The sequence below is a fragment of the Pseudomyrmex gracilis genome, unplaced genomic scaffold (assembly GCF_002006095.1).
Source record: "Pseudomyrmex gracilis isolate BER0280 unplaced genomic scaffold, ASM200609v1 scaffold_15, whole genome shotgun sequence".
Classification (NCBI taxonomy): domain Eukaryota; kingdom Metazoa; phylum Arthropoda; class Insecta; order Hymenoptera; family Formicidae; genus Pseudomyrmex; species Pseudomyrmex gracilis.
The window spans coordinates 1-8,251 of NW_018020599.1; the positions used below are offsets into that span (position 1 = coordinate 1).

The following is an 8,251-nucleotide window of genomic DNA, read 5'->3' on the forward strand; positions in this document are numbered from 1 at the left end:
TGTTCCGAAAACGGGACGCAGTTGGTTTTCTACGTACAAACTGCATAACTTTTTATATTAAGCAAATATTACTACAATCTGACGCCAAAAGCTGTAAACTCAGTCGGTACATTGACGGAGTTCGACCGTCAGTTTAGGATCCCCTTAAACTCGTGCACATAGCACAGAATAGAACCGCACGCTGTGGACATAGCGCACCGACATGTCGCTCGTGGACATGGCTGCGTAGTTCTAATGTGCACCACCCGTGAACATGCGCTAGTTTACGGGGCGAAAAGTGATTACACATTCTCTTATAAACCTGGCCGCTCTCAGGCTTCTCTCTGTTACTACTTTCCTTGTCCGCCAATCACCGCGTCACTAAACAAGAATAGAGACACGAGTGAAAGCATCTATCCTTGTCTGAGGTTTGACCATTCCTTCTCTGAGAAATTAGGGAACGCGCAGTCTACTTCTTATATGTCCATGGAGGCAAGTTGCTATAGCAGCTAAAGTAGCAAAGAAGAAGAAATTGTCGTCTGCCGTGATCATAACCTTGTTGAATATAATTCGACAAAATAATAAATACACGCATAAGAGTAAAAGATATACACGAGTGCCAATTAATCGCTTTGGTAGGTATTTAGATCTACGGTTTTATAATATATTCTACATAAATATGAAAATAAGTCGTATATGTTGCATTGTATGTTCATAGATGTCAAATTATAGTAACTATGTCTGCGGATACTTGTGACCATGTGACTATTATTTGCTACAATATTTGAATTATTTTATGAATTTAACTACAGAATTGCATGGTTTTAATAAGTTAAAATGTAAATTCAATTACAGTACCTTAAACGATATGTGATTTTGTTACATTGCAGATTGTTTTACAATGTCTGAGGTTACAAATGAAGCTGCGGTAGCTGAGAAAGCGGAGAGTGTTGAAGATCCAAATGCCGTTTCAGAAGAAGACAAACAATATTTGATGGAATATGTAAGAGAAACGGAACAAAGAATCAAAACAAAGGAAGACATTCGTGCAGCTAATTTAAATCCTATAAGACCACCAGAAGCGTCATTTAGCAAACTTGATTCAAGTCTCAAAAGAAACACTACTTTTGTTAAAAAGCTAAAGAATTTCAGCGTAACTCAACTTGACACTGTTCTAAAAGACATGACAAATTTAAACTTAACCAAATACATAAGTGAAGTTGCTTCTGCTCTGGTAGATGCCAAAATAAAAATGACTGATGTTGGGCCTGCCATTCGAATATGCAGTTTTCTCCATCAGACATATGCTGAATTTTCTACTCATTTCTTTGAAAATTGGCAGAGAATATTGTCTTTTAAGATTGGTGATAAAATCGCAAATCCCAGTAAATTGCGAGTTGATCTTCGATTTTATGCAGAATTGGTGAATGCAGGGATATTTACACACAAGCAAGGTTTGCCACTGCTTGGTTCAATATTAACAGTATTAATCAATATGGACAAAGAGGAGCACAACAATGCCAGCATAATATTGAGCTTTTGTCGACACTGCGGTGAAGATTATGCCGGTCTCGTGCCCAGAAAAGTAAGAGAATTGTCAGAAAAATTGAATGTTTCGATTCCCAAGAGCAAGCTATTGTCGCCAGACAAGCAACAAAATGTCAGACTATTGCTGAGAGAATATTACAACTCTTTATGCAAGCACATGCTTAAAGAGCACAAAGAATTGCAGGCATTCGAGAAGCAAAATCGCAAAATATTGCAAACTAGAGGTGAATTGAGTTCGGAGAGGAAGGAAAAACTGGAGGCTCTTCAAGTGTCTTACGAGCGTTTGCTGAGCAGCGTGCAAAGCTTTTCCGACACACTAGATGAACCAATGCCCGAGCTTCCAGTAGATAATGAGACAAAGGCAGAAGCGGAAGAGTCACTGAAGATGATTAATGAAGGAGAAGATAACAGTTTATTGGAGGATATGTGGGGTGACGAAGAAACAAGACTCTTCTATGAAGATTTTCCAGATTTAAGGGTTTTTCTACCAGGATCGTATTTGAAAGAGACCGCAAAAGACACATTCAAGGACACTCCCTTAACAGAAGACGCTCTCGACGAAGAAATTATTTTGGACGAGCTGGAGGAGACTGAGAAAGTTGAAGAACCAGAACCAGAGGTAGAAGAGCCGCAGGTAACTAACACAAGTAATAAAATAATGCTCGATGCTTTTCTGACACAATTGCCGAACTGTGTGAATCGCGGAATGATCGACAACGCCGCGATCAATTTCCTGATGAATCTCAACACGAAGTACAATAAGAAGAAACTGGTGAAAGCACTTTTTGGCGTCTCCAGAATCCGTCAAGATTTGTTACCTTTCTATTCTCGTTTAGCGGCTATCCTTTATCCGGTGATGCCCGAGATCGGTAACGATCTGTGTCAGATGCTGAAGCAAGATTTCAAATATCACGTACGCAAGAAAGATCAAATCAACATCGAGTCGAAAATTAAAGTCGTCCGCTATATTGGCGAACTTGTCAAGTTCAAGCTATATTCAAAAATAGAGGCGCTCTATTGCCTCAAAGTGCTGCTACAAGATTTTACTCATCATCACATTGAAATGACCTGCAACTTGCTAGAAATCTGCGGCCGATATCTGTTTTGCTCGCCGGACTCGCATCAGAGAACCAAAGTCTATCTAGAGCAAATGATGCGCAAAAAAGCGGTCACCGCGCTCGACTCGCGCTACGTTACCATTATTGAAAACGCTTATTACTTCGTGAATCCACCCGAATCGACTATCGGCGTTGCGAAAAAAGATAGACCGCCGATGCACGAATTTATCAGGAAACTGTTGTATCAGGACCTTTCTAAGACGAATACTGACAAAGTGCTCAAGTTGATGCGCAAACTCGACTGGGAAGATGAAAGCGTGTCATCGTATGCCATAAAATGCCTCACTGCTGCCTACAACGTAAAGTATCCCAATATTCGCTGCATGGGAAGCTTACTAGCTGGCTTAGTGGCCCATTACGAGACCATAGGGCCTCAAGTGGTTGATGGCGTACTCGAAGATATTCGACTATGCATGGAGATCAATTTGCCCAAGTTTAACCAACGACGCATTGCTATGGTTAAATATTTGGGCGAGCTATATAATTACCGAATGGTCGAGAGCGGTGACATATTCCGAACGTTATATCTTTTAATCACTTTCGGAGTCACCATGGACCATTCCATACCGAGCACGCTCGATCCATCTGATCATCTATTTCGTATACGCTTGGTGTGCACTCTGTTGGAAACATGTGGTCAATATTTCAGTGGTGGTTCCAGTAAAAAGAAGCTCGATTACTTCTTAGTGTTCTTCCAGAGTTACTTCTGGTTCAAGTACACGGATTCGTTCTGGACAACTGAGAATCCATTTCCTTTCGATATAGACTACATGTACCGCGACACATTGACAATGCTGCGTCCTAAGATGCAACTGTTTCAGAGCTACAAAGAGGCGCAATGCGCCATAGAAGAATTGCGGAATGTTTTGTATCCCGGCTTGGGTTATCCCGTTGACGACACTGAAGGCGAGAACGACATGAGTGTTATTATGGAAGGTGACGAAGAAGCGGCAGTAACTGGAAACGGTAGCGGAGATGCGAAGGGCATAGCCGATCTGCATTTTGAGGAACCGGAAGATTGTTCGGAGGCACAGTCGGAGGAAGAATGGACAGCTGACGCGGAGCGAGATGATGCCATGGGTACTCAAGAAAATACTCAAGGTGATCGATCACAGAGTCTGTCCGCGGAAGGTGGCACTGAAGTAATCATTGATGTAAACGAAGAACTAAACGCAGCCTTACCGTCCAAGCCGCGACGTTTGAGCTGCCCGGAAGACGACGATTTTCTTTCAGCATTGGACAAAATGGTGTCTGATAATATACAGGACCGTATGCGGGATTCGGTGAAACCGCAACAGGTCGACATCTCCGTTCCATTGCACGTGAAAAGTACAAAGAAGACGTACGAACAGCTGCAAGAGCGACCGAGCGACAACAGCACGGTGGATTTCGTATTGATGCTGAGAAAAGGTAACAAGCAACAATATAAGAATCTGGCAGTACCGGTGTCGTCCGAGCTGGCCATGAATCTTAGAAATCGCGAACAGGAACAGAAAGAAGAAAAGGAACGCGTCAAGAGATTGACATTGAATATTACCGAGAGACAAGAGGAGGAAGATTATCAAGAAACCATGAACCAAAGTACGCGACCAGTCACTGTAAATCTGAACAGAGAACGGCGACAAAAATATAATCATCCTAAAGGCGCGCCAGATGCTGATCTCATCTTCGGTCCGAAGAAAATTCGATAAAGTCGATTAGCAATCGAATATTATTGTTTAAAATGAAAAATACTCTGTTGAGAAATGAAGTGGGTCTGAAATGGAGTGAAGTGACATTTCGGACTTATTTGCAAAAAGCTCCATCGCTCTTTTTGTTATGATGTATCGCTAAACTTTTTGGAGAACGTATATTGTACGTTGCATCAGAATTTTAATTGTTGTATTATATGTACAGAGGATATGCGTGTTTGTAAGTGCATTTAAACGAATCAAAGAATTTGGATCTTACCAACATTTAATTTAACTTGCTAATTGATCAACTGTGATTAATCGATTCTTGAAAAACAATTAATCAATTGTCATTGATCAATTCTTGAAAAACAATTGATCAATTGTGATTGATCAATTCTTGAAAAACAATTAATCAATTGATCAATTCCATCGGCTGTTCAAGTTAACCGGAGTTGGTGAGACTGATTTTTAGTCTCGAGACTGGTATATAATAAGCGCACTTTTCCGATGTAGACGTATAAAATTTATTTTTTTGGCTAAAACATTCATAAACATGATTAAAATCGATCGATTTTGACTCAATACACTGCCGATACTTTAATGTGAACATATGGTTTACTGACCATACTATGAAAAATACAACCGACATTGTATCATTTATTATAGTAGCGATAATTTGTGTGTGAATATTATTAGAATATCTTACAAATTTCTAGTTCATGATTATTTTATATTTTCAACAAGATGTGTATGTTGTGATAGACTATATGAATTAATATTGCTTCATATAAAATTTTTTTTAAATATGATATATTGTATATTAATTGCCAAGTAAAGATTGTTTAGTGCAATTCATCATTTTCATTAAAATTACACACAGTGATACTTCTGGATAAGACAAAATCGTCACGTGCAAACAGTTGTCGCACACTATGTAACCAAATTATTGTATACGTAAAACATCATGTCGCCGACTTTAAAAAATGCGACGTAGCAGTCATTATAAATAGAAAACAATCTCAATCTCATTGAAAAACAAATTATATATAAATTACATTTGTAATTGAATATTACTTTTACAATTTCTATTGGAAAGACAAAATAAATAAAACATTCAACACTCTGTTCATGTATAATTATTTATTTTTATCTAGGAAATTATCATCATGTACAAAATGAATATAAATAAATGTTTAGGAGTGCTTTAACGTTTGATACAGCTCGGCCGTAAGTTTTGCAATAACAATGTCACGTATCTACCGAAATACATATACGAAATTGATAGTATAAATTAACACTAAATGCATGTCTGTGTCTATTCGTCGTCTCTTACAGATCTTCCTCCGCATCTTCGAATTGACCCGCTTCAACGTCCATGGCTTCTTCCGCCTCCGGTTCTGTATGATTGGTCCCCATTTGTTCTAATAATAAGAAATACAAAAGCTTTATACAAAATTTAAAAAAATATAAATATTGCTCCTTGTGTGTGCGTATAAATTTAAAATTTAAAGTAAAAAACACGATAGGATCAGAAAAAGTCATTGGTGTGAGAAAAAAATAAATTCTTTATACGAATTCTACTTTTGATATATTACATATTAACACATTGCGTAAAATGCTTGGCTCGCATAACTTGCTATTCACATATTTGTTTTGGGATTGTTTTGTTATAGACACAAACCGAGAATTACTTATTATTAATTACTAAATTCACTGAGAAATGTCAGTATATTTGATTATATCAAAATACAAAAATAAAATATCTCGTAACCTGTTTCGACCTGGAATTTTCTAAGATATCTCATGAGCTATAGGCAATGAAATGAAGACCATATAATAAAATTATTTTTAAATGTGTAAGTAACGCAATTTTTCAAGGATTAAATTTACAAGAATAAAATACCTGTCTGCAGGATACAAGGAGCGTCACCAGCTCCTACTTCTTCATCATATTCACCCTCGTACTCTTCCTCAGCGTCCTCATAAATATCCTCTTTAATTACAGAAATGTTTAATTAAATCTTGTTAGTCACAAAATTAATGTTATTTTATTTCATTACCATCTGAGAAGCTATCCTGTGGATCGGGATGAAGTGCTTGGCACGTGTTCATCGCTTGAAACATTAAATCTAAGTTATTTGTGTTGTCTGGTGCAAATTGCATTTCCGTTATAGCAGTATCACCATCATCATCTTCGTTTTCTGAACTGTTTTCAGACGATAAAGGTAACGCCATATCTGCTCAAAGATAAATATAAATTTAATTTTTAGTATATAAAAAATCTGTTACTGTTGTACTAAAATCTAAATCTTTTGTTTATATATAAGAATCATATACCTGGCAGATCTACTTTGGCATCCACCATGATGTATAGACACTGTCTTGGATGAACTTGTTCATCTCGCGAAATTGCATGTAGTGAAATATGGGGATATTCAAGTGAAAATCCTCGTTGCGTGTCGATGTCTACCCAAGAAAGTAAACTACAACACACAAAATTATATAATTAGATGACATATAAGTTACGTTATTAATTGATGGTGCTTCAACTTTAGAAAAGAATTTTTTGATATAATTCTGTTTTTTTTTATGTACCGATATACTTATGTAAAATCATTTGGAATTTATTTGTTACCTTTCTGTAATATAGAATGTGCCCTTTCCAACTTCTCTGCCATTGATATAAACTGTAGTATTTGGCTCCTCATGGCGAACGCCTTCCTGTGGTGGCATAAAATTGCTAAGCACTACCATGTTTCAATCTGAAAATAAGTATCACACATTTAGCTAGCATGTAAGCATTACAACCAGACGAAGAATGCACATGTTATCAATATTATTCCAAAATAATGCTATATATTTACACAACAATTATATTTTGTGTGTAAAACACACATGAACACAAATATATAAAATAAATTATATAAATATACACATTGAAGAATATAATATATTCGTAATATATCTTGAAACACCAAACCGTATATATGAATATGCGCAGTACAAATTAAAGTGATGCGAATAAAAGCTCGAATATATATTTATGACTTGTGCAGTACACGTAGCGGTATCGCGTTTTCGGCGTTTCCTAACCAAAAAGAGAACTTACACTGATTTCTCGATTACTCCAATCGTGCGAACAGATCGCACGCGATAAAACGATGCACACAAACGTGTGTATCCGAAAATCAGCACTGTATGTCGCGAGATTGCGACCAAAATATACTGAAAACCACTCAGCCACTCGGAGATTACTCCGGTTAGCTGCGGTCAGCTCCAGTCTAGTCAAGTATTAGCTCCGGCTGTCAGTTGTCTGGAGTTGTGCAAAGTGGGAACGGTCAATTTTCGATCGATTAATCGACTTCATTTCTTTTCTTTTTTTCGTTACAGATCGATTATTTTTTCGATCTTTCGAAAAGTCGATTATTCTTCATCAGATCGATAGTGTGTGCACTTTTTATTCAATATGTTACTGCTCCAACTATTGCTATAGTTGTTGCAAATAAAATATTAAAAGCGTTCTTATATTTGTATTACATGCACAAATTAGTTTTTTCACTTATTTAGCATTTTATACAGCATTTAGTTGTGCAACTAAAATCAAATTCGATGTTTTAATAATCAATTCTCTAACTCAGAAAAAAAGTTGTTTACATGTGGACAAATTTTGTGTATTTAATGATATCTAATTAAATACACTCATATATAAGACCATCCGAATTTCATATGTGATTATACATAAATTATATGTATATAACTACATGTAGAGTTTGTTCACATACGAAGGATATTTCTCCGGATATTTAATATCAAATGTAGATATTAATATGTATTTCGTTAATAATAGACGCATCTCTCTCGCATTAAAATACGATTTGTTATTATTGCGAGTTACAAAAAAATAACAAAAACTTTAAAATAAATTGCAATCCT

At 36.6% G+C, this 8,251-nt stretch overlaps 2 protein-coding genes across 2 annotated transcripts; one reads left to right on the forward strand and one right to left on the reverse strand.

The window, feature by feature from the left end:
• Positions 1–352: 352 nt before the first annotated feature.
• Positions 353–5,371, forward strand: LOC109863996 (regulator of nonsense transcripts 2). The gene is made up of 2 exons (XM_020444748.1): positions 353–614; positions 870–5,371. The coding sequence occupies exon 2, from the start codon at positions 881–883 to the stop codon at positions 4,334–4,336; it is 3,456 nt and encodes a 1,151-aa protein (XP_020300337.1). The 5' UTR covers positions 353–614; positions 870–880; the 3' UTR covers positions 4,337–5,371.
• A 72-nt stretch (positions 5,372–5,443) lies between these two features.
• On the reverse strand, positions 5,444–7,640 carry LOC109863972 (methylosome subunit pICln). Its single transcript, XM_020444705.1, has 6 exons — positions 7,428–7,640; positions 6,954–7,080; positions 6,656–6,801; positions 6,379–6,555; positions 6,222–6,311; positions 5,444–5,739 (listed from the first exon to the last, which is right to left on the reverse strand). The coding sequence occupies exons 2-6, from the start codon at positions 7,070–7,072 to the stop codon at positions 5,648–5,650; spliced, it is 624 nt and encodes a 207-aa protein (XP_020300294.1). The 5' UTR covers positions 7,073–7,080; positions 7,428–7,640; the 3' UTR covers positions 5,444–5,647.
• Between the last annotated feature and the right edge of the window lie 611 nt (positions 7,641–8,251).

What these genes read in the sequence shown, in the direction of transcription:
- LOC109863996 (XM_020444748.1), top strand. Translation starts at nt 881, where the DNA reads ATGTCTGAGGTTACAAATGAAGCTGCGGTAGCTGAGAAAGCGGAGAGT.
- LOC109863972 (XM_020444705.1), bottom strand. Translation starts at nt 7,072, where the DNA reads ATGGTAGTGCTTAGCAATTTTATGCCACCACAGGAAGGCGTTCGCCAT. An exon ending in ACATTCTATATTACAGAAAG is followed by an intron (nt 6,802 to 6,953) that starts GTAACAAATAAA and finishes TGTGTGTTGTAG; the next exon opens with TTTACTTTCTTGGGTAGACA. An exon ending in TGCCAAAGTAGATCTGCCAG is followed by an intron (nt 6,556 to 6,655) that starts GTATATGATTCT and finishes ATCTTTGAGCAG; the next exon opens with ATATGGCGTTACCTTTATCG.